Here is a 25,389-nt window from a genome sequence, read left to right as displayed (position 1 = left end):
CACGGATTTGACCCGTTCACTCGCGCTGGAGTTCTTGTGCCAATAACAAATAATTTCTCAAACAGATGTCCATCATATTACAGTATATTTTTGGTTTTATTTAGTTTATAAATGTAATTAGGATAATAAAGAGCTATAAAAACACTGGTGTTAGCAATGATTTATTAATCTGAAACTTTTAAAGTCATGGGTCACTGAACTATGACGACACAGACAAAAGTGAGTGAAACCTAACTGTAAAGCGAGGTTTACAGTACAATATTCCCTTATCTGTCCACCCTCACTCATCTTGTTTCATCACAGAAAATGTCTATAAGGAGATTTCACCATATGTAGCTACCTATTCAACTTCAGCCTTTGAATTCATTTACAAAGATACGTGTGCCACAAATCAGTGAATAAAAATCATGGAAACTCAGTCGTTCACTTGTGTGGACCACTCTGGCTAGTGTTTGGTTAATATGGTTCATGTGTTGTGTAGACCACTCTGGCTAGTGTTTGGTTAATATGGTTCGCTTGTTGTGTGGTCCACTTGTCCACTTATGTGATCCAACTTGTCGTATGAATTATTAATTGTAACCTGTGATAGAATGGGAAAGATATTCGCCACTCTGTGAACTCTGTCACAACATCGTAAGCGTGTAGACCACTTGTGGACCACTTGTGGACCACTTATCCACTTGTGTGATCCAACTCGTCATATGAAGAAAATATTAATTGTAACCTGTGATAGAATGGGAAAGTTTTCCACCACTCTATGAACTCTGTCCTAACACTGTAAGGAAACCCGCACATCCCCCACTTTGGCGAACCAGAGTATGTCAAAACAAGCGAGTAGATCCGGCCTGAAAAGTATGCGACCTAGCAGGAGGTTCACCGAATCAGGGTGCGTCGAATCAAGGTTGTACTGTATGGTGAAGCAAGCCATATAATTCTCAATTATGGTGAAACAAGCCATATAATTCTCAATTGCAGTGAAGCAGTCATATAATTCTCAGTTACAGTAAAGCAAGTTGTGTAATTCTCAATCACGGTGAAGCAAGTACTGTAGAAGCTCGATAATTTGGAGCCCTCGGATCCACAAAATGCCCCAATCCGGCAAAAATCGTGGCCGGAAAAATTTATATCCCTATCTGGACAGAATGTCCATAGAAGCCGGACTACTAGATATTTGTCCGTATCAGCGTGTACCGATAGTATTTGAAGCCTAAAAATCTTTCCAAATCCAAGATTTAACTTGACACAGAATATAACAAGTAAATCTTTACCACTGAGAGATGAACAGGTGAAATGCTGGGCCTAACACTCATTGTACACTACCACAAGAAAAAGAGGGAGTCAAGGCAGGGTTCAGGCAAGCTGGGAGGCTTGCACTCACCCACCAAGCTCATAGGCAAGCTGTGAGGCTGGAGTGGGTGTGGGTGTCAGGAGTGGGTACGAGTGTGGTGGGTGTCAGGAGTGGGTACGAGTGTGGTGGGTGTCAGGAGTGGGTACGAGTGATGGGTGTCAGGAGTGGGTGTGGTAACCACACCACACCACCACCCCACCCCACCCACCCTGGGGTTTTGTGAGGAGTGAATTGTGTACAAGAGGTGACTGGCGTTAAGTCTACTAGGGTTGTGACCCTAGTAGGAGTATGGCACCAACCCTCTGGGTCATGGCGCAGTTGTTTAATCACTATTTTTTTTTTTTTGCAGTGGAGAGCTAGTTACGAATATTAAAAACCACACCATAATATTTGAAAAGTATTAGTTATTTATTCATTTAAATATTCACAAGAAAATAAAATGGGGTTTAACACAAGATGCATATTATGGTGTCATCGTACAGCGAGTGAGTGAGTATGTCGTCATCACTTGTGACATGGGTTAGGAGGGTGGTGATGGGTGGAGAGGGTGATGGGTAGGGAGAGTCACCCACCACCTGCTTGTGTTGTGTGGCCACATGCCTGACTGCTCCCGCCCATCCAAATCTGCCTGCCCACCCACCCACCTGATCCCCCAACCCACCCACATGACCTGTCTGCCCACCCATCAAGCCCATCTGCCCACCGGAACCTGCCTGCCCACTCACCTGCCACCTACTCAGCCAGAACCTGCTTGCTCACCCACCCACCTGACCTCCCTGCCCACCCACCAAGAACATCTGCCTAGCATTCACCAACCCACCCACTCACCTGCCAACTACATTTGCCTGCCATCCACCCATCCAGAACCTGCTTGCTCACCCACCCACCTGACCTGCCCACCCAACAACCCACCTGTCTGCCCACCCACTTGCCCTGCCCACCTACCAGCCAGGCAGCTAACCACCCACCCAGCCCCACACACTAATTACAGTGTGTGGCAATTCAAATTATGTTGTTTGTGGTAAAAACATTTTTGGAAATGTTCACTTTTGGACTTCCGCGGTGAAAAGTCAGTTAATCCGGAAAACGTGCTCATCCGGCAAGGGGTCCTTCCCATATAGTCCGGATTAGCGAACTTCTACAGTAGCATAATTCAATATTATGGATAGAGAGTACACTGTGCTTGCACAAAGTAAACACAGTACAGTACTGTAGATACATTGTGCAGTTAACACAAGCTCTGACCCATGTACAAAGAACAATCTCAACCCATTATGCCATCAGTACCTTCATCAATCTATTGTTTTACTGGTGTTGCATGCTATTTTATGTACAGTCCACCTCGACAATAGTTTTAGCAACCTCTAGTGCTTTTACATGCAGAGCAGATGAGAATTATTAGAGAGAATGCAAGCTAGGGCAAAGGTTAAAATGGTTAGGTTCCCCAGTACACACCACAAGGACAAGAGAAAACAAGAGACTGTTTAAGAAGACATTAATCTAAAAACACACAAAAATAATACTAGTGGAACTAACTCCTAAATGTTGATATAACTATACAAATAAGATAAATCCAAAATAATTTATTTCACAAAAATTCCTCCAATTCTTTAATTCACTGAAACAAAGACAGTACTGTACTGTTTTTGTTATGACAACATTTTGAATGATGTCACATCCTGAAAATGTAATCAACACATAGGTGTAAACAAATTTATTATATAACTTTAATCTGGTAGTTTATCATTGCCATTAACCACATAACGGAATTTCAGTATTTCTGAACCCTGAAAGAAGCCTTCAAAAGGTTACTTCCTCTAATGACTATCTTGATTGTGCTTAATTAAGATATTTGTGTTTATATCAGGCTTGGTACACACTTGCAGGGAATGATACAAATTATTAAATCTTCCACTCTTCAAATTTTGACTTTCTTTTTTTTTGCTAAACAAATTATATACTGTATTTAAAATTATCAAATAATTTTGTCATTTAAAACTTCTGCATTAACAATTTTCTCCCGATAAAGTTACAGCTGACTTAAGAGTTGTATGTTATCTGATGGCCAAAATATTTCCCACACATGTGCTTCTCACGAGTTCCAAGCTTACTCAAGTCACCAGCAAGTGTGACATATAATCATTTGTGATAACATTCTTGAAAAAGGAATTTGTACTTACTTTTAAATTATTTCAATATTTCTTGAAACTTAGTATATTTAACATACATTAAAAAAAGGAATCATACCTGGTGGCTCCATCTTGATCTTATCCGAGAGTCTCGAGGGACGCGAGGCAACTCTAATGGGTCGAGGTACAGCACCGGAACTCTGGCTGGAAGCCAGTATACCCCTCTCTCCATATACTGAGGACCAGCAACACGCACACTCATTATCAAAGTTTCCACCTTACCACTCATGATATTATCATCTCTAAATGTATTCACACTCACTTTCAACCCCTCATTACTTACTAATTCTAAAATGTATCTCTATATTTTACTTTCAGAATATTTTAGTAATATCCTATACTTAAGGCACACACTATTACCAGTCCTTTGCAAAAACCTTAGCATTTCCCATACTGATAGAACGTAACTAGGTGAACAATTCTTGCTGGCAACACTTGTCTGTGTCTCATGACCAAACAATTTCCTGGATGCTCTAAGATAATCACATATATTAACTTCCCTAGAATACTGTATAATGATACGACCAATATTCTGAGGACTTCACATCTTTTATGCACCCCTATACAGTATATGGTACCAATTGTGGCATGCTTTTCAATCTTCTATTCATGTGCAGAGCCTTTTTCACACGTACACTTTTTAAATACGGTACTAACACCCTATTCTTTTTCAAAGTATCCAAATTGTATATACCATTACATCATATATACAATTTGGATACTTTGAAAGAGAATAAGGTGTTAGTACTGTATTTTAAAAAGTGATTTCTATGTATGAAAAAGGTTATGCACATGAATAGAAGATTGAAAAGCATGCTGAAATTCGTACCATGTATGTACTGTATAAGGTGCATAAAAGATGTGAAGTCCTCAGAATATTGGGTGTATCATTATATTATGGAGAAGTTAACATGTGTGATTTTCTTAGATCATCCTGAAAATTGAAGAAATGCAGTATTCACCATCATTATTATTATTATTCCATTTCCCACTTTCAAGGTATGTGCCTCAACCAGGAAAGTAATACTCAATATGGACATTAGGTTAAATTCTCAAAAGATATCCACCCATTCACTATTTTCCACACTACGAGGCATCCTGTGGCCTCAGCACAGTCACTCTTCAGCTATCAAGAGCAGCACTTCACTGCAACTTAACAATTGTCAATTATACAAAACACAATTTATGTAAATTGGTTCCTGCAAATTCTCATTTAAACTGTTACACATACACCTCCTTTAAACAAACCAATTCCATCTGATTACATTCCCTATCATACCCCACAAATGTTCATGCACAATCTGTGCTCCTTCACATGCACATGATATCTATCCATCTTTGCCTTCCTCTTGTACCTTGAGAGTTATCTTGCGGTGGTTCCGGGGATCAATGTCCTCGCCTTCTCCTCCTACCCACAAATTCATTTGGAATTCTCTCTATCACTCATTCATCATCCACATTTAAATATGACAAAACTGTATTGATATACATTTCTAAAATTTATAATCAACAGACTTTTGCACTACATTTTCTCATGACATTTCCAGTCCTTTGGTACCTTAACACCACAAATGTATTTTGTGGTGTTTAGGTTCATTTCAACAATTCTAACACTTTTTATAATTACTCTAGACTAACCTCTTATAACTGTATACAAGGATAGGCACTACTACTCCATCAGGCAACACTAACTGCATCTCTTCCTATCACATTCTTCCAAACCAGGGCTTTCAGTGCACCAGCTACTCTCCTTCCATAACAAGTCTCTATTCTCATTTTCTGCATAAATTCCTTTCTCTCTCAACTACAGACCAAATTTGTGTAAACCTAACTACATTACTTCTAGAACATCAACTACCCCTATATCACAGTTTTATTCACTTTTCCTCACCACCACTTTACTATATTTTCTATTTATGATTACCACATACAGAAAACATCATCAATCTGTATACATCGCATGTGCCATACAGTATTCCATTTATTCTTATCACACACTAAATTCACACCTTTCTTTTTACCTACCTACCATATGATCCCCATTTATATACTGTATGCACTCAACGAGCATGGAAGTACAGTATTATACAATCCTGACATATTCCTACAATAACTTCAAACTATTTATTCGTTACACTACTCATTTGAACACTTATTTTATTTCCCGAATAAAAAGCACTTTACAGCATTAAATAGCATTCTGCCAACTTCAAACATTCAATATTCTCCAGTGAACCCCCTTTATTTACTGTTATAAGCTTCCAAAGGGTCAATTATAACCCTTATGCCCATTATAACTCCTCTCACATGCCTTCTCCACTAGCTGCGTCATTTAACAAAATGATCCATACTATAAAATACACATAGCTCATCACTAACTATATTTTATTATATTTTCTGTACTCTTGTAATAGGTATCCTGCCATACACTATGCCCACTCCACCTACAACACTAATGCCTTAACTTCTTACATTCACAACCATTATTTTCACATAGAGGTCAAATCACAGCCGTTTTTCTTAATGTCCAGAACAGTACTACTTTCCCGTGTCTGCCAAAGTTTTCACTACTATTCCATTAAAATTTCCCCATTGTATTTAATAATTTTGTATATACCTATAAAATATATATCGAGCTTCTGCACTCGTGTATTTATCTCTTCCATCTTCTGTTATTGTTTAATGCCCTCTTCTCACCAGGAAAACCAATCACAGTCACATTTTCAGTTGCTCAGTTCAACCCACAAGACTCTCAAGGAACACTTCCATAATTAATCTTTCTTGCTTTATATAAATCTTTTACAAATATTATTGCTAAGTGTTATCTTTGGAGCAGTTCATTATCACCAAACCACATATTGTAATATATTTACTCTATTAATAACTTGTGTTCCAGTAGGTTTACATAAGCAGTATCAGACAATACAATGCTAACGTGTATACTGTATTAACTTCTAACTTATTACAGGGAATTCAACAAAAAACAAACAAAAAAACTTTAAGATTTAAAATTAAGATTATTTAAATACTAAAGATTGAAAATGTACAAAACAAATGGGACTTAAGAGTATGTGAAGACTTTAGAAGAGTACATCTTCTACACAAGGCACCCAAGATGTTAGCACCAATCAGAGCCGTCTTACCGCATGGGTCCAATAGGCCCCACAAGCATGGAACATGTTCATTATGGAAGCAATGTTTAAATATTCAGGTCTTGTGGCAAGCACACTTGTATAATATAACCCTACATCATGGAATGTTGCACTGAATACTAAATATTTAAAATACATATTTCCAGGTGAATAACACTTTCAGCAGAAATGAAACGTAATGTTTTGAATGGAGCACAAAAGAGGAGAAAATAGGACAACTTCCAAAATTAACACTTTGTTTGACTGATAACGTATAATGCGTCTGTATATGAATATACTCAAGAATGTGCGAGGACACACGTTGCATTCAAAATTAAAATATTTGTTAAAATTCCAGTTATTGTTCGATTATTATGGAACTACTGTAGTTTTAAAATGTGCGCCTTTTAATTGCGAACAGTTTTTAGCATCTTTTATAAGGCATAAAAAAACTGGAAGTGTAGATTCTGTATTACTTGAGCAACATCGCTCAGAGCAGGAATACAGTATTGGCATAAAGTGTTGACTCGAGTGGTTTCTATAATTCAGAATCTTGCCTTTAGAGGTGTGCCATTTCATAGAGAAGATCAGATTATTGGGTGAACAAAAAATGGCAACTATTTTGGTATACTAGAGCTGCTGATTGAATCTGACCCTGTCTTGGAAGAACTTCTCGAAATGTATGGAAATCCTGGAAAAGGGAATCCGTCATATTTATCTGCAAAAATTTGTGAGGAATTTATTGAATTAATGAGACAACAGGTTCTTTGTACTATTCTTGAAGAGTCAAAAGTATTATTCAATAAGTGTAGATTCCACTCAAGACATCTCGCACACAGATCAGCTGATATTTACTGTCTGAAAGGTATAGGTTGTGAGCCTGTGGAACGTTTCTTGAGGTTCATCCCCATCTTTTCTCTTGGAGTAAAGGATCTAACAGTGTCATGGATTTTCTTAACGAGAACAAAATTCCACTATCAAACTGCTGTCAGTCATAAAATAATGCCTCAAATATGTCTGGATGATATACTGGATTGTAAGCATGGATTCACATACTCAAATGAGTTTGCTATCCCCCCCCAATGTCCCCTGTGCTGGACACGGCCTGAATTTGGTCGGAGTAAAAGCAGCAGTGTTGCCTACAGACTGTCAAATTCTTTGACTTTGTTCAGCATCTGAATTCATCTTTTGTTGGTTCTACTCATCGCTGGAATATACCGACATCATCTTTAGGAAAGATTTTGTGGTCAAGCGTCTGTTTGACGCATGATGGTCAACACATTTTGATGCTGTTCATGCTCTGTATGGGATTTTCAAGAAAATAAAACATGCACTGGATTCTCTATCAGCTGACAATGAACAGCAAGGGGAATACAAGGCAAGAGGCAGAAGGATTGAACAAAAAAAATGGAAAACCTGGAAACAATCTTTCCCACAATTCTTTAGAATGACATGCTAGAAAGGATAAACAACAAACAAGGTCTTGCAAATCAAAGGATGTGAACATCCTTATTGCCACGAATCTTTTTGAGTCTATGAAAACCTATCTTCACAAAACTAGAGAAAAATTTGGTAAATATGAATTCAAGGCCAGGAGTATGTGTCCAGATACAAATTATAGTGATGGGAAAAAACGGGAACGAAAATGAAGTGTGCGTCTTAGTAGATATGATGGATCAGCAGAAGAGGTTCTTCTCCTTAAAACCAAAAAATTCAAGGTGGAAACTTTCCTCCCTATTCTGGACACACTGATCTTTGAAGTGACAAAATGTGCAGAGGTCTATTCACAGATTGGAAATCTGTTTTCTTTCTTCAGAGAATTGAAAATCATTGCTTCTGATGCACTAAATAAAAAGTGAACATTTGGCTAATACGTATTAGAAAGACCTGAATTATGATGACCTTTTAAATGAATGTGAGCATCTCGAGCACTAAATGGCTCGTGATGGAAATTGTGACTCTCCCTCTACACTGTACAGAAAAATAATTTCAGACAATTTGAAATCTGAATTCCCGAATGTTGAAATTGCACTCAAGAGTGTTCACGTGCAAGGTGACGACCAACTGTATAGAAGAAAGTTCTTTTTCAAGACTGAAACTTATAATAAATCTGCTTTGTAGCACAATGGGATAGCATTGCTTGAACTGGCTTTCACTCATGTGCATGGAAAATGACATCCTGAAGACCATTGAATTCAACCCAATAATAAAGCAATTCTCTGAAAAAGAATGCCGCAAATGCTTGTTATAACAATATGTTCGTAGTAATTTCACACTGTACCATCTAATCTGTGTAGCTTACTGAGTGTTATTGTGTTTTTCAAGCCTTGTGTATTGTACAAATGTTTATTATGTTAATTAGTTGCTGCTCTACAGTGTGTTTATATTGTTTTAACACCAGTTTTGTTGAGGTGCCAATAAAATAAATATATGTTTAATATTATCAACCATTTACTTTTTATTCCTGTGAGTAGTAGTTGTAGGGGCCCCAGCACACTGGTTTACTCAGGGGCCCCAGCACACTGGTTTACTCAGGGGCCCCAGCACACTGGTTTACTCAGGGGCCCCAGCACACTGGTTTACTCAGGGGCCCCAGCACACTGGTTTACTCAGGGGCCCCAGCACACTGGTTTACTCAGGGGCCCCAGCACACTGGTTTACTCAGGGGCCCCAGCACACTGGTTTACTCAGGGGCCCCAGCACACTGGTTTGCTCAGGGGGCCCATAATGCTGGTAAGACGGCCCTGATATTCATGACTAATTAAGCAAGGCAGTCAAAACAAAATTATGATTTTAGCACATGCAAGCTTTTTCATTGCAATAAAACCAAGCAAAAATTCAAATATAAAATATGTAGATATATTGTAACCAAGTTAAATAAATGAAATATCAGATTTATTAGTTATAACCGAGTAAAAGGAAAGGAAGAACCCATCAAAAACATGCAGAGGCATTTATCCACATACAACAGAAGCTGTAATTAAATTCAAAATAACAATATAACAGTTTAAACTTATACTCTTAATTTTCAGCATGAACCTTGGCTTCTTGTATACAGCAGACTAATTGGATGTGGTTGCCCATGGAAGCATTATCATGATAATTAAATAAAAGTGAACTCAATACACTCATAGATGGTTCTTGTCTTTGGGTAAACTGAAGTGGTGTGCCAGTAAAGGCGTGCTCCATGTTTGCCACCTCCATACACCCCCCCCCCCCCTCTCTTAATAACACACTTTCTCCAGTATGGTCACTTTCCTTCTGGCTTGTGTCATCAAATTTGTTAATGTATCTTACCTTTTGCTCTCTTATTTCCATGTGTTAATAACATGAGAAGGGAATAATGGGAACTTCAGAAGGCCCTATGGCCCATATGTGGCAGCTTCTATTTATAGCCACCCCAAACTTATCCATATACAAGTCTAACCTGCGCTTCATACAACCCACCGATGCTATGTTTATTTTGTTACCCGGTAATTGGTTCCATAAACTCGCAACCCTACTTCCCTAGCCAATATCTACCCAAGTTTTTTCTGAATCTAAACTTATTCAATTTGTATCATTTGGCTGGTGTATCATGTATCATTGAAACTTACTCGATTTGTATCATTTGTTTTGTGTTCTACTCTGTGTTGATACATTAATATCTCATTAATGTATCGTTTGTTATACCGTGTTATACATTTGCATACTGTACTTCAATCATGTCATCCCTTACTCTTCACCTTTCTACACAATGTAAATTGAGCCTTCTTAATCTCACTTATAGGGGCAGTCTCTAATTCCTGGAATTAACTTTGCCATCCTTCTCTGTGACAATTCAAGTGAATTTATTTCCATTCTATTGTATGGAGGCCAAAATTTAACTAATTAAAATATGGCCTAACAAGTTGTTTCATTGCTAATGCTTCTAGAAATAAACCTCAGTATCCTATTTGTCAAATTCAGTACAATTATGCATTGTATTTTAGTTTTATTCCTACTAATTGTGACTCCCAGACTCCCAGATCTTTTTTGCATTCAGACTTTGCACAACTATCAACATTATTTAAGATCAAAACTACATTTTTTTTAAGCATTAACCACTGTGACGGGCAGAGTTTATTGTAACATTCCACCCGAGCGCATAAAATCACATGTTCGCAAACAAAATTTTGATCTTTGTAAAATGATAAATTCCCTTCCCTGAACATGTACATGTAAAAAAAAACTAAAAAATTCCACTTACTTTGGCTGTGGGGAGGTGGAGAAGGGGCCGTCATGGGCTGGTCGCCTGTGCGTGAAGCTCCCAGAGGCGGTCGCACGGGCCATTCAAGCACCGCGAGTTGCCACAAATATATTTTCAATTATTTGTTCTATGTATTTCTAGTGAGGTTACATTTGTTAGTTTTTTTTATCGTATATGATGCATATTTGTGTTCTTTACAATATGTATACAGTAGAACATTCATAATATTCCATGGCACTGTGATACATGTGTCAGTAATGTGTCCACGGTAAATGTTTATTGTCGCAATATTACTTGTTCAAAATTCACTAAAATTACAATGTGTAGTTTCACACACTATTTACACAGTAACACACTGTATTACACACTCAGTACTTGAGAAATGAGTAATAATTAACGAAGTAGTCTGCGGTACACAGCGCGACTTTGCTCTCGTTGCACCGGGTACAGATAGATTTTCTCTTCCAGTTTCTACGTTCTTTGTGCTTACAAATAACGCACTCACGTACACCCTTGGCTTTAGTACCAGTAGGTGGTATGTAGCCAAGCTTGTAAAATGTAAGGTAGTCTTGAAAAGATTATAGGAAAAGATCAATTTGTAAGGTAATCTTGAAAAGATCTCTTTGTAAGGTCCCTCACTGGAAGAGATTCAGTCATTCTGGAAGAGCTTCAATCAACCAGGAAGAGATTCAGTCAACTAGGAAGAGATTCAGCTCTTCTTGAAAATATCTATGGCAAACACCACCATGGAAGCCGCTAACACTGTTCATCTATGCTACTTGTATCAGATGCATCATCACTGAACCCAGAAAATGATTCATTTATGTATCATCTACAAAAATTGGAGATGGCAAGGGTGGCTCTTAGAGCTACAACTGGATATGCTCGCTGTATCTTCTTCATCTTAGCTACATCACTTGCATCCGACCTTCGTGTTAGGTCCTTATTGTGCCTAGCTTTATCAATATCATGACCCTTATGGTCTTCAAACAATAAGGTCCGAATTTCACCAACAGAGAGCGATCTTTCAACACAGCGTTGGGCAGGTGTTTGGGAGCCAGAGGCATGTGTGCTATTGATGGTTGCTCACTCAGTACTAACCCAGCCAGCTGCCCTAGGGTATTCTGGGATTTTTTCCAAGATGGCTGCCTCTCACTAGAGTTCCTAAGAGTCCATTTCGTATACAACCTACCGCGTATGCGTTTTGAATGGGTACAAAATATTCAAAAGGTATTTTCTCGGTTGGCACAGTTTTCCACCGACCAAGTTTTCTCGGTTGGCGCAGCACAGTGGTTAAACTATATTTACCAATCTTTTGTTTATTTTGAGAGCCTATCTATACCACCTTGAAGCAATTTTAAGTCTTCTGAAATTATTTTCCACTATTTTTGTATTTCTGAAAATTTGCAAATATTGCTGTTTTGTCCTATATCAAAATTGTTTATATATACTGTACAGTAAACAACAAAGGTTCAAAGACCAAACCCTGGGGCACTCCACTTACAATGGTTATCACACTGACTCAATTCCACTTGTACAAACTGCTTCCTTTGAAATAACTATGCCCTTATCAAACATAGGACACCACCCCAAATTTGACAAACATGAGTGACTTTCAGTAAAGCCTTCTTGTAAATTCTTTATAATTTATGCTTTTAAATGAACGTATGAATGTACTATATATGACTGGCTGTTGTAATTGCCAATTCAAGCAATTTTCTCACAAGAGACATTAACCCTCAAACTGCGCAAAACGTCGTATGATCTGTGACATTGAAGGGGGCATAATTAAAAAATATTCATATTATATAAAAATTACGTAAAAATGTTAAACAAATCTCAAACTTATTGGCTTCAGCATCGTGAAACTTTCATCAAAATATTTTCAGAAATTGATTTTAGACGAATATTTAAAAAAAAAAGTTTTGTTGATAAAGAGAACAGCTCCTATTAACTGGAACTGAATGATTATGCAATAATAAAGAGATGCAAGCACCTGTCCGACGCACAAAGAAGAATAATAGTAGAAGTGTCCACAAAGTGGATATACAGCTGGTGCCTTTATAGCATTGCTGAGTAATACATAATAACACAAATAATAATGAGTTATTATGTTCTACTTTGTTAAATATCATATAAATACATTGCCCAATGTTATCGGTTACTTTCAACAATGTCCAAAAAATATTTTTTAGGGGAATTTTTTATTTTAGGCTTTTAGTTTTTTCTTCCTTTGTTTATTATTTGAATTTGTTTTAACCTTTACATCCTGGAGAATGCATACTCGTCTCTAACTATGTGAAGTCAGAATTAAATTGGTCAACAAATAAATCAGTTACAACTCTCAGAACTTGGGACTTGGAATTTTCTTTGGCTGATTTTTTCACAGATATCAAACTATTTTCCTGGTCTCTTTAGGTTGTTTTGATGATTAGGGATGAGATTAAGGCTTTTTTTACTTATACAGTATAGAGTATACCCTAAATATATTCACTAAATCATTATAATTATGCCTATATTTTGATATTTTGGAGGGGTTATTTTTCCTTGACTTCATTCCTACATACATTGACCTACAAATTTTACATACTTGAGTATGAATGCCAAACCATGTTTATTACAACATACAAGTAAATTCATGAATTAGAACCACCTTATTCATTGTTGATAACTTCAGCTTCAATTACTGTATATCTATAACTACAATTTCAATTTACTTCAGTATCCAAAAATCTAGTTTCTGACCGATTCTCACCATTTTTTACATATACAGTAGTGTGCACAGCTGTCTGTTCTACAATCCCTATAGAATTGATTTTTCATAAACTCTAAACGTTTGGAGTTATACATTTTTGTTGTCTAAAATTGTGCATACAGTACTTCAAATGCCATATTGATAATTTTTTTTTTTTACAGTAAACTATACTGAAAACTAATATTCTAAATATATGAAAATGAAGATCATATGCTATTCTGAGAGCATAATAACACCAAATGAACAGTTGATGATATTTTTATATTTTTGCAGCTGATTTCAAAATCTGGAGTTTTCAATATTCAATTTTATAATTATTTTTAATTTTCTTGTTTTTCAAGTTACACTGGTATCACTTAGACAACATTGGAGCATTTTCCTAGTAGATTATTCACAAAACATTTGAAAGAGTTTCAGAAAATTGTAAAAACCGAGTTCAATGTCATACATCATGTGAGGTTTTGCGCAGTTTAAGGGTTAAGCTAATTGGCTGATAGTTCAATGTGAATGATCTATCCCCCTTCCTAAAGATCAACAAAACAAGCACAACTCTCCATGCTGCTAAGAACATTCCCAATTCCTTTTGCACATTCTTTAAAATTGGTATCGGCAAGAGGCAAATTTACTTCACTTTTATCGTTGCCAGAGAAGCTTGTAGAATTCTTCGACAAAGGTTTCAGATGTTCCTTTGGGAGTGTTAACATGTGTTGAAAATTTAAATGTCTGGAGAAGATCCTATCTGTGGCTAGCCTTTTAAAGTTGGCAAGTTTCCAAGAGATGTAAAAGCATCAGATATACAAACTGCCATTTTGCTTCCCCCCCCCCCCCCTCCTCAATAAATATTTATAACACTTATTATAGAATATCAAAAAACCAAAAAGAACAGAATTATAAATAAATATAACACATAACATAACTGTATAAATAACATTCTTGAGTATCAGAAGGCAAAAAAATTTATAACAAAGAATAAATGCCTGGGATTGCTCTGAAACAATACTGCATCAAAGAAAACAATCACTGCGCCATATTAGCAAATTCAACCCAAAAGGGTTTGAAATGTTGTCTTCTCATGTCTGTATCCTGACTGCCCTTGTCTTGTAGACTCATGAGTCACTAGAGAATTGGGCCAAACTGCACAAATTTACATCTGGCTTATAATGAATTAATGACACAATAATTCAATTACCTGGGATAAAACTTTACAATAAATGCTTGATTTAGGGAAATCAGGAGTGTCATACGTAAAGAGGAGTGTATGTATGCATGTTGAGTCAAAATGCAAAATACAAGAATGCATGAATGAGATGTCATGCTGAAGGTAGAAGTGGAAGTTTTGGCCTCCACCACCTTCTCATTTAACGTGTTTCAACTGTCTGCCACTCTGCTTACTGAAGATATCCTTCTAGTATTATTTCGGCACCTTAATTTCCTTAGCTTGAATCTGTGTCCTCTTGTTTATGACGTTGCTAGTTTCAGGAATTCTATTCTGTCAATTTAATAGATTCTTGTTATTATTTTGTTTTTAAGTGCTGATCATATCACCTTTTTTTCGTCTATCTTCTTGTTTTGGCATATTTAATGCCTCTAACCTCTCCTTGTCTTTCAGTTCTGGGAACCATTTAGTTGCATGTCTTTGCACCTTTTCCAGGTTGTTGATGTGCTTCTTAAGATATGGGCACCACACAACCGCTGCATATTCCAGCTTTGGTCTAACAAAGGTCGTGAACAATTTCTTTAGTATTTCACAATCCATGTATTTAAAAGCAATTCTGAAAATGGAAAGTGTGGCATGGGCTTCTCGCACTAAGTTACGTGGTCCTTGGGTGATAATTTTCTATTTAGAACTAGTAAATAAAATCAGAGCAATTTAAATTTTAGCAGCCTCTTTAACCTTTGACAGATATAAAGTTGTTCTACTCTGATAACACAGTAAAAGATCAAGCATCAGAAAGTTTCAATTTAACAACTTTAACAAAAGAAATATTCATGCTACTACCAACACAAAGCATAATTCAACAATATAAACTTACTTGTTGTGTGTTTTGGTGTTACTAACTACAGCAATCATCAAGCCAGACAAATTATGAGAGGGTGACAAGCCAGTTTGGCTACTACACCACCAGTCAAGTTAGAGGGAAAAGCCACAGGTACTGTACTTGTATATTACCATATTTAAGATGCCAACATGAGAGCAAGAAGACTTTTGTAGTTTGGATATTTTAAAAGATCTAATTCACTAAGGAGTATATCTAATGACAAAGGGGATCAATGGGAAACAAAGTTTATGGTCCTCTTGAACATCTATGCATTTTGGGAAATAAATGGAATGCCTCCTTTCTATCAAACCTCCACTGAACCTAATAGTGTTTACAAAAGAAATAGCATTTTTTTTTTTTTAAATTCTTACTACTCATTATAGTTTTGTGAGTTTCCATTATTGTTAAATAATAAAAAAGTAATTTAATAGCTGGTATGATCTTGAGAACCATTTAGTGAAGGTAACATACTACTACTTCATAACCTGGCTTCATATATGCTATCTCTTGCGTGATAACATTTAATAATACAACCCTTGCAGGGGTGACTTACAACAACATTTATTATAACACACCTTACAGTCTAAGGGTTAACTAAATAAAATAATCCAAATTTAAAGAGAAGTGTTGCTGTGTCCCTAGAATAATGAATGCTACAGTGGAGCTCCTTTATAGCTGGATACACATTTTTCAGCATTAACAAAAGTACCTACGGGCTCACCATAGCCCGTGCTACTTGGAACTGCTTGTTCCAAGTAGCGAATCTTTAACAACAAACAACAGCATTAACAAGTTTTCTTTTCTTTGCCCCAATTAACCAAACATGGCCAAGTTCAATTATCTCCCCCCCCCCCCCCCCACAGTATTTGCATGACTCAGCGGTGAAGGGCATTCATTTATAAAAAATAAACTGCAAAAAAATTATGTCTCGTTTCATTTTACTCGATTATCTGGATTTTCAGTTATACGGAATCGGAACCTGTTGTTCTGGATTACCAAAGTGACACTAATTGTTAAACACTATTAAAAATGCAAGCTAAAAAAAAAATTGTAGCAACAAAATAATAAGTTTCTTACCTGCACCTCCCATGTTTTCTGCGATGAATCTACCAATCTTCTCTGTGTTTGCACTGTTGCCAAGTTTAGCCATTTTTCGTTTAAGGTACTGCGGATCTAGAATAAAAACAAACATCCATGCTTGTAAAACCAAAGCCATGCAAAATCAGGTCACTTAATTAACACTAAGAAATAAAAAATGTGTACTATAAACATGCAAACAAATTCTAAAACATTTTTTAACTCTTCGGCTGCTAGTAACTTTTGCAATTAGTTTTCGGTAGTAAGATATACTTTGATAGCGATGCTTCTAAAGTAGCAGAGTAATATTGAGTTTTTCTTATCAACTGTTGAAATCAACAAGAAGAGATGTCTGTAACTATAATAATCCCACAAGAAGCACATTTGTAAAGACACTCATTTAATTTATTATTTCAAATTATAATTTAATTCAGCAGTCTAAGGGTTAAAAGTTGCACATAAACAAACAAAATTACATAACAATAAATAAAACAAACTTCAAACTACAGATACATCATCATACTGAATACAAATGAACACAAAAACACCATGCACTAACTCACTCTCTCCATTAAGGTATGAAATCCATGGAATTTTAATCATTTTTATTTTCTGCTGACTCGTACATAGAAACAAACTGTGATATTACAAGTTCTTCTAAAAAGCCTATTGATCAATACATTATTAAGTAGCAAGACTTGGTAATGACTCAAAATACTCTCTCTCTATACCTTTCATACATGCCTGAGCAACCTCTTATAAAACAGAGTATGGTAAATACAATATCATTTACAAAAACTGTTACCACAACATACATAAAAAAGATAAATATGTCACACTCCTGTACACAGGACATGGTCACAATTTAGCTGTAAAACTAAAAAGTTTAAATTTTTGTGTAACTACAGAGATGGAAGGTGTATCAGGCATATATTGAAATACTATATATTTGCACTTATTCTGCCAAGTTTAAGAAAATATGCCTGGTGCATCCTACAAACTTTTGAGTTAATCATTAACACTGCATGTCACTCAAACTTTAATGTCATATCAAACCAGACACAATAAGGTTAAGTGACAAATGCTTGAAGAGCCTTTTTGAAAAAAATATAAATAAAAAAATAATTTACCGCTATCGTTGTTGTTACCGACAGGCCCAGGACAAAATAATGAGACTGTATGGATCACTTTATTCAACGTTCCTCTAAATTCTGCCACCGAAGAAAATGGAAACAGAGTTAGCTTAAAAGTGCCCAAAAGTGGTTCTTTTGGTGCTACTCTCTTCCAGATTCTAACTCACCAAATGTCACACACAGCCTTTATTACTATGACATGAGCACATCTTTGTAACATTGACAAATACAATTACAACACACATACACGCATCCATAGTCTGGGTGGTAGAGTGATGGGCTCGCGCATTTGTGGCCCCTGTTCGAGGCTCCGATGGCCCTAGTGAGTGCAGGGGCCAGACTTATATCCAAAGATTATCATTATAATCGGACCTGGCTTCGTGTTCAATGACGAAATAATATGTTGAATAAATTGAAATTACATTGTTAAATTATTTATTTTAATTTTTTCTTTTGCAAACAGAGTGGTAGAAAGTTGAAACAAGCTAAGTGAAAAGGTGGCAGAGGCCAAAACCATCAGTAGTTTCAAAGTGTTATAAGACAAAGAGTACTGGGAAGATAAGACACTATGAGTGTAACTCTCATCCTGTAACTACACTTGGGTAATTACACACACACACTGTGGCTCAGTGGTCAGCACTGTCTGCTCACAACAGGCAAGTCCTAGGATCGAATCCTGGGCAGGGCGAGACAGCTAGGCGCGTCTCCTTGCACCCGTTGCCTCTGTTCACCTAGCAGTAATTAGGAACTTGGTTGTTAGTCGACTGTTGTGGGTCGCTTTCTGAGGAATGATCAAATACCGTTCATATTCGAGAAAACTTCGAATTTCCCACAAAACATGATGTAATCAACTCGCTGAGAAAGTGAGAAAGTGCTGGGGGGGGGGGGGGTTGATATCATGCCAGACCTGTCCTCTGAGACCAACATCAAGAGGATATCAGCAGCAGCAATACCAGGTTGGCCATCATAAGAACCACCTTTAGAAACTTGTGTAAGGAATCATTCAGAACCTTGTATACCACATATACAATCCTGGAGACCAATCCTGGAGTATAAAGCGCCAGCATGAGACTGTATCTCGTCAAACAAAAGACTAAATTGAAAAAGGTTCAGGGGTATGCCACCAGACTAGTACCTGAGCTGAGGAGTATAAGCCATGAGGAGAGACTATGAGAACTAAACCTCACGTTGCTGGAAGAAAGAAGAGCTAGGGGAGACATGATCACCACATACAAGATTCTCAGAGGAATTGATAGGAGTAGATAAAGACATTTTATTTAACACAGGGGGCACACACACAAGGGGACACGGGTGGAAACTGAGTACCCACATGAGCCATGGAGATATTAAAAAGAACTTTTTTAGTGTCAGTAGTTAACAAATGGAATGCACTAGTCAGTGAAGTGGTGGAGGAAGACTCCATAACTAGTTTCAAATGTAGATATGATAGAGCCTAATAGGCTCGGAAATCTGTACACCGGTTGGTTGACAGTCAAGAGGTGGGAACAAAGAGCTGAAGCTCAACCCTTGCAAGCACAACTAGGTGAGTATGTGTGCAATTAGGACACAGATTCAAGCTAAGGAAACAAAGGTTCAAAAAAAAAAAAAATTTGAAAGTTTTCTTTTGCAAACAGAGTGGAAAACAGTTGGAACAAGCAAAGTGAGACGGAGTTGGAGGTCAAAACGGTCAGTAGTTTTAAGGCATTATACGACAAAGAGTACTGGGAAGACGAGGCACCACGAGCGTAGCTCTCGTCCTGTAACTAAGCTTAGGTACTTACACCCCCCCCCCCAAGTGGCAATAATATCATGGGCACAAGAAGCGTTCCATTCACAACTATCATACTACAATCTTTACATAAGATAACATCAAATTACAGTACACAAATAATAATTATGTATAAATAGCTCATTTTATATGACAGCAATTTAAAATATTGCATATACAGTACACAAGTAATTTTAATTAAAAATATAACAATTTATTCTTGATAAAAAATTTTTTTATAGTTTATTCATAAAGAGCAGTAAATTATAGCTTAATGAGGCGAGTGCCAAGTGTTTCCTTATTTACCCAATATTAGTTTATGGCAGCACTCTATATTACACCAAATATTAGTACAAAAATAACATGAAATTTAGAAAATTGATGCAAAATTAATTGTTGAATTCTTCCAATTTTGATAAATTAGTTCCTCCTAATGCCACAGAAAATAAATCCTTACATTAATGGATCATGTATAGTACTTAATGTATGTGTATAATATAATTAATAATAATAATATAATTAATCTCCAATGTATAATATAATTAATAAAGTGGGCATCTTTTCAATAGACAATATATCCAATAAAACCTGCATTAATTTGAATTCACAAAGTTTTAAAAGGCTTAGTGCGTCGAGCATAGACGTAAATGGCATATGGGAGAGACGAAAGAGTATTAAGTATTAAAGACAGTATTAGGAAAACTAACATGACTGTACATACACATCTTTTGTAGACTTTGAACTACCAGATGGTAAACTAAGCAGTTTTGGGTATATTGTTTCCCTCTCAAGTTTAAGGAGTGAAGAGAAAGTGGCAAGAGATTTACAGTAGTATGTAGTGTGTTTGTCAGGTTGAAGAGCAAGATAAAAAAGTAATGGATAAGATTCACAAGAGCATTTAAGCTGGTGATTATAGGGCAGCGACAATAAGCAACGCAGACAAGCTTAATGTAACTATAAATGAGGTTGACAGGAAGCGTTTGACTAGAAGCACTGGGAGAAAAGAAAATATGGAAAAGATTAAATACAGCAAAAAGGTGTTGCTTGCAAGCCAGTCCTTTTATCATTTTGCAGTTGTTCAAGTAGCCCTAACTCTGTATACCCTCCAAACCTACATTGGGAATTACATCCACAACTCTCAAAGTGCAACATGCATGGATTAACAACTAGCCACACTCCCACATGCTCACATCTGTCACTTGACAGTGTCATGACATTCTTGCCCCTTCCCCCCACCCCCCCCCATATACACACCTCCACCTCCATTGTGTAGAGCAAGCTAACATCATGACAACAACTAAGTCACATCTAAAATGCATTACAAGTAGGCTTTCACACTCACACACACACACACACACACAAAAAAAAAAAAACACACAACTAGTAAACACACACACACACACACACCCAGATGGCCCAGATGGCATTTCACCATGGGTTCTGAGAGAATGTGCATCTGAACTCAGCATTCCACTTCACCTGATCTTTCAGGCATCCCTGTGTACAGGAATCGTAGCAGACGTGTGGAAACAGGCTAACATAGTTCCAATCTACAAAAGTGGCAGCAGGGAAGACCCCCTCAATTATAGACCTGTATCATTGACAAGTGTAATAGTGAAAGTATTGGAAAAGCTAATCAAAACTAAATGGGTAGAACACCTGGAGAGAAATGATATAATATCAGACAGACAGTATGGTTTTCGATCTGGAAGATCCTGTGTATCGAATTTACTCAGTTTCTATGATCGAGCCACAGAGATATTACAGGAAAGAGATGGTTGGGTTGACTGCATCTATCTGGACCTAAAAAAGGCTTTCGACAGAGTTCCACATAAGAGGTTGTTCTGGAAACTGGAAAATATTGGAGGGGTGACAGGTAAGCTTCTATCATGGATGAAAAATTTTCTGACTGATAGAAAAATGAGGGCAGTAATCAGAGGCAATGTATCGGAATGGAGAAATGTCACAAGTGGAGTACCACAGGGTTCAGTTCTTGCACCAGTGATGTTTATTGTGTACATAAATGATCTACCAGTTGGTATACAGAATTATATGAACATGTTTGCTGATGATGCTAAGATAATAGGAAGGATAAGAAATTTAGATGATTGTCATGCCCTTCAAGAAGACCTGGACAAAATAAGTATATGGAGCACCACTTGGCAAATGGAATTTAATGTTAATAAATGTCATGTTATGGAATGTGGAATAGGAGAACATAGACCCCACACAACCTATATATTATGTGAGAAATCTTTAAAGAATTCTGATAAAGAAAGAGATCTAGGAGTGGTTCTAGATAGAAAACTATCACCTGAGGACCACATAAAGAATATTGTGCAAGGAGCCTATGCAATGCTTTCTAACTTCAGAATTGCATTTAAATACATGGATGGCGATATACTAAAGAAATTGTTCATGACTTGTTAGGCCAAAGCTAGAATATGCAGCTGTTGTGTGGTGCCCATATCTTAAGAAGCACATCAACAAACTGGAAAAGGTGCAAAGACATGCTACTAAGTGGCTCCCAGAACTGAAGGGCAAGAGCTACGAGGAGAGGTTAGAAGCATTAAATATGCCAAAACTAGAAGACAGAAGAAAAAGAGGTGATATGATCACTACGTACAAAATAGTAACAGGAATTGATAAAATCGACAGGGAAGACTTCCTGAGACCTGGAACTTCAAGAACAAGAGGTCATAGATTTAAACTAGCTAAACACAGATGCCGAAGAAATATAAGAAAATTCACCTTCGCAAATAGAGTGGTAGACGGTTGGAACAAGTTAAGTGAGAAGGTGGTGGAGGCCAAGACCGTCAGTAGTTTCAAAGCGTTATATGACAAAGAGTGCTGGGAAGACGGGACACCACGAGCGTAGCTCTCATCCTGTAACTACACTTAGGTAATTACACTTAGGTAATTACACACGGCATAAGAATTCAAACCAGTACTAAAGATGGACTCGAGTACCACAAAGAGTACCTCAATGCTATTGGTGCTTGAGGTATGTGTTAAGACTGAGTGAGAGATGCAGCAATGAGACTGCTCCCCTCAGCAGGCACTATGCATCACAAGAAGATAAAAGGCTAACATCAAATTAAACATTCAACCACACACATTTCTCATAATTCCTGTTTCTAACTAAATACACTCGTCTATCACTTTTCAACCCTTAGACAGCACCTATGGAGAAAGTCATACTCACCTATGCACAAAAAATATAAATTCAAGAAAATAATTTATAAAGTTATTAATTTGTATGCTAAGTGAAATAAAAACACAAAAATAAATAAATATTTATCATTTCACTGGGTGGAGGCGCTCTGCAAAGCTGCATCTGGCACTTGTCAACGCCTGGTGCTCGACTTTGCTCATGCTTCCTCTTTAATCCTCCAATGTTTAATGATTGTTTTATCACTTTTTTGTCCTTTATTTACATCCACAGAGAGCTATTATATCTATATTTGCATCATATATGTAAAACCCAGACTATAATTGTTTAAACCTTCACATGATGATAAACGCATTACCCTGTGAATCAACAACTGACGAAGTTGGCACCCTAAGGGTTAATAATGAATAATTGAATAATTACAGCTATGTTATCTTGAGATGATTTCGGGGCTTTTTAGTGCCCCTGCGGCCCGGTCCTCGACCAGGCCTCCACCCCCAGGAAGCAGCCCGTGACAGCTGACTAACACCCAAGTACCTATTTTACTGCTAGGTAACAGGGGCATAGGGTGAAAGAAACTCTGCCCATTGTTTCTCGCCGGCGCCTGGGATTGAACCCAGGACCACAGGATCACAAGTCCAGCGTGCTGTCCGCTCGGCCGACCGGCTCCCTGTTATTTTGTATGTATACAATAAACAAAACTGAATTAAGAAACGTCAACCAAATTTTGTTCCAATAAACAGCTTTCCTTTTGCATCACGTTTCTCAGGCTGCTGTACAATAAATAAAATGAATAATGCATTAATATATACAGCCAAGAAAATTATCTTATCCTGATAACCTACCGCAAATTTTCAAGGGGGAAAAAGGAGTAATATAGCCCCGATAAAGATATCATCTGTTGCATTATTTAAAAACTATTCCTGACCGTGTAATGACCACACATACAATACCCAAGTATCAAGAACATACCATCAACACATCACCACCTCACAGGCTCATGCTGCATAAAACACTATTTTGTGACATGTTATGAGTAATAATTGCTATGATAACAAAAATGTAGACAACTTAAGTTGCTTAATTCAAAGACAAATTTCCTTTCATGAGATTCTTAATGTAGTTCAACACAAGGCCTATAAACCCACTCAAATTTATCAACAAAACTTCACATGCCCCTAAATAGGTCAAACTGAAGTTCCTGTAACCAACTCTTGCATACAACACACATCCATGCATTAATTATCCTGTGCAATACTCACATCCATACCAGACTGTACGGGAAACAGTAAGGTAATCATGTACCTGCTTACTCACATCCATACCAGACTGTACGGGAAACAGTAAGGTAATCATGTTCCTGCTTACTCACATCCATACCAGACTGTACGGGAAACAATAAGGTAATCATGTACCTGCTTACTCACATCCATACCAGACTGTACAAAGTGATCATAAAAACCAAGAGGTCAGCATAAACTCTTGTGCAACATCAGCCAAGACACAGACTTTTGCAAATTATACAACATACAGTGACGTAACATATGCATGACAACACAATTACACAACAAATTACTCTAGTATTGACTAGCATTACAGCTGTTCAAATTTTGAGCACTAAACAGAAATACTGTTTACAGTATTACTGTAAACAGTACTGGTATATACACAAGTTAAGTTTCTTGTACATACCAATAAATTACCCAGAAAATGCTGATTCACAATACAATTGTTTAGGATCTCGTTATACTAAGCATCAATGAAAACATTTAACAAGACCTTTACAATAAATACACATTGTAAAAAGAAACCAAGTCCGGCTTGGAAATAACCTTAAAAATTGAACATTACTACTCGTCTGAGACCAGTCTACTTGGAGACGTGTCAATAACTGTCACACATATACCTGGCTACTTTTGAAACTCTTAGTTAAATATGATGGTATTTGGACTACAGACTATAGGAATCAGATATAATATTTTATATACAGTACATGACTATTACCCTTCTTTACTCCCAGAGAAGTAGCAAATAACCCACAAAGTTCATACCAAGTTTAACACAGGACACAAGACGTTGATTGCCTCTTCAATGACAAATTGAGTTACCTATTAATAATGTAGCTGTTTGATGTATGTAATATACTGAATAGTATACCGTAAAATACGAGGAATTTTGTGTGAAGTTCCCCTTTTGTAGAAGACAATGCTCAACCACGCAACAAGATTACTATAACATTAATGTGAATGAAGTGTAGATAAATGGGTGCATGCACTCACATTAACAGGTGGGTGAGGACTGCTCCCTCCCCCCCCTTCTCACACACACACACACACACACACACACACACACACACACACACACACACACACACACACACACAAAAGGGTGGGTGGTTAAGTGGGTTGGTCAATGGATAGATAAACAAGTAAATTGGTAGATACGTGAAAAAGTGAGGGTTGGGAAAGCCAGCTGGTATACACCATCCTGCGTGCCTGGAGTGATGTGCAAAGTATGCCCATGCATGTCCTGCTGTGTACCCGAAGTGC

At 37.1% G+C, this 25,389-nt stretch overlaps 1 protein-coding gene across 15 annotated transcripts in view; it reads right to left on the bottom strand.

Moving 5' to 3' along the window:
* LOC123745413 (embryonic polarity protein dorsal) overlaps positions 1-25,389 on the bottom strand; it is an 85,168-nt gene that overhangs the window by 19,969 nt on the left and 39,810 nt on the right. For 14 of the 15 annotated variants that reach the window (XM_045725950.2, XM_045725954.2, XM_069300854.1 and 11 more), the window contains 2 exons: positions 16,768-16,863; positions 3,596-3,712 (listed from right to left, as the gene is read on the bottom strand). In XM_045725950.2, the coding sequence (XP_045581906.1) occupies positions 3,596-3,712; positions 16,768-16,863 (213 nt within the window). The remainder of the gene's footprint in view (positions 1-3,595; positions 3,713-16,767; positions 16,864-25,389) is intronic. The other variant, XM_045725964.2, reaches the window with a different exon arrangement.

Source organism: Procambarus clarkii, chromosome 44 (assembly GCF_040958095.1).
Source record: "Procambarus clarkii isolate CNS0578487 chromosome 44, FALCON_Pclarkii_2.0, whole genome shotgun sequence".
NCBI lineage: Eukaryota > Metazoa > Arthropoda > Malacostraca > Decapoda > Cambaridae > Procambarus > Procambarus clarkii.
The sequence above is the reverse complement of the archived record's forward strand: the minus strand, read 5'-3'. Positions and strand labels throughout refer to the sequence as shown.